At 33.2% G+C, this 778-nt stretch overlaps 1 protein-coding gene across 1 annotated transcript in view; it reads left to right on the forward strand.

Annotated features, from left to right (window-relative positions):
- The window catches only part of SPECC1 (sperm antigen with calponin homology and coiled-coil domains 1), a 258533-nt gene that overhangs the window by 246152 nt on the left and 11603 nt on the right, over nucleotides 1–778 (forward strand). Inside the window, exon 14 of the mRNA XM_023514043.1 lies at nucleotides 410–469. Within this exon, the coding sequence (XP_023369811.1) occupies nucleotides 410–469 (60 nt within the window). The remainder of the gene's footprint in view (nucleotides 1–409; nucleotides 470–778) is intronic.

A 778-nucleotide genomic window follows, 5' to 3' on the forward strand; every position in this document is an offset into this window, starting at 1 on the left:
AAAAAAAAAAAAAAAATGGTTTCCTAAGGACCAAGATTGAAGGAAGGAACAGTTTTCAATTTGATTATGTTTAACTATATGTATATATTACTTTGATAATTCTCTTATATAGTACCATTGTTAAGCAACTTTGTTACACAACAGAATGCGTATGTCATAAATCTTGACAAAGTAAAAAAATAACCTAACAAATATTTATCTTTGATAGGTATCAATCAGTAATGTAATTTTTAGTGGCAATTGTAAATAATATTTTTCTTTAAACTGAGACCACTGTTTGTATATTTGACTTAATGCTAATATCAATGATAGTAGATAGTCTATATGGGAATGTCAATTGATGTTCTTTCCTAGAAAAAAATATATATTTTTCATTGATGATTCCAATCTCTCTGTCTTTTTAACCTAGAAGAGGAATCTCTTGTTGGCATTTGAAGCTGCTGACAGTGTAGGCATCAAGCCCAGCCTGGTAAGTATTCTGTTTTATATCCTGTGTGATACTTTATTCAAAGTAAATGAGAAAAAAACTTTATTATCTACTAAACAATTTCTTTGTTTGTTTGTTTTGAGACAGTCTCAAGCTGTTGCCGTGGGTAGAATGCCATGGCATCATAGCTCACAGCAATCTCCAATGCAGGCTCGAGTGATCTTCTTGCCTCAGTTTTTCTATTTTTAGTAGAGATGGGGTCTCACTCTTGTTCAGGTTGGTCTCAAACTTGTCAGCTCAAGCAATCTACCTACCTTGGCCTCCCAGAGTGCTAGGATTATAGGCATGAGC

Source organism: Otolemur garnettii, unplaced genomic scaffold (assembly GCF_000181295.1).
Source record: "Otolemur garnettii isolate 467f Iridium unplaced genomic scaffold, OtoGar3 scaffold00046, whole genome shotgun sequence".
Lineage (NCBI taxonomy): Eukaryota > Metazoa > Chordata > Mammalia > Primates > Galagidae > Otolemur > Otolemur garnettii.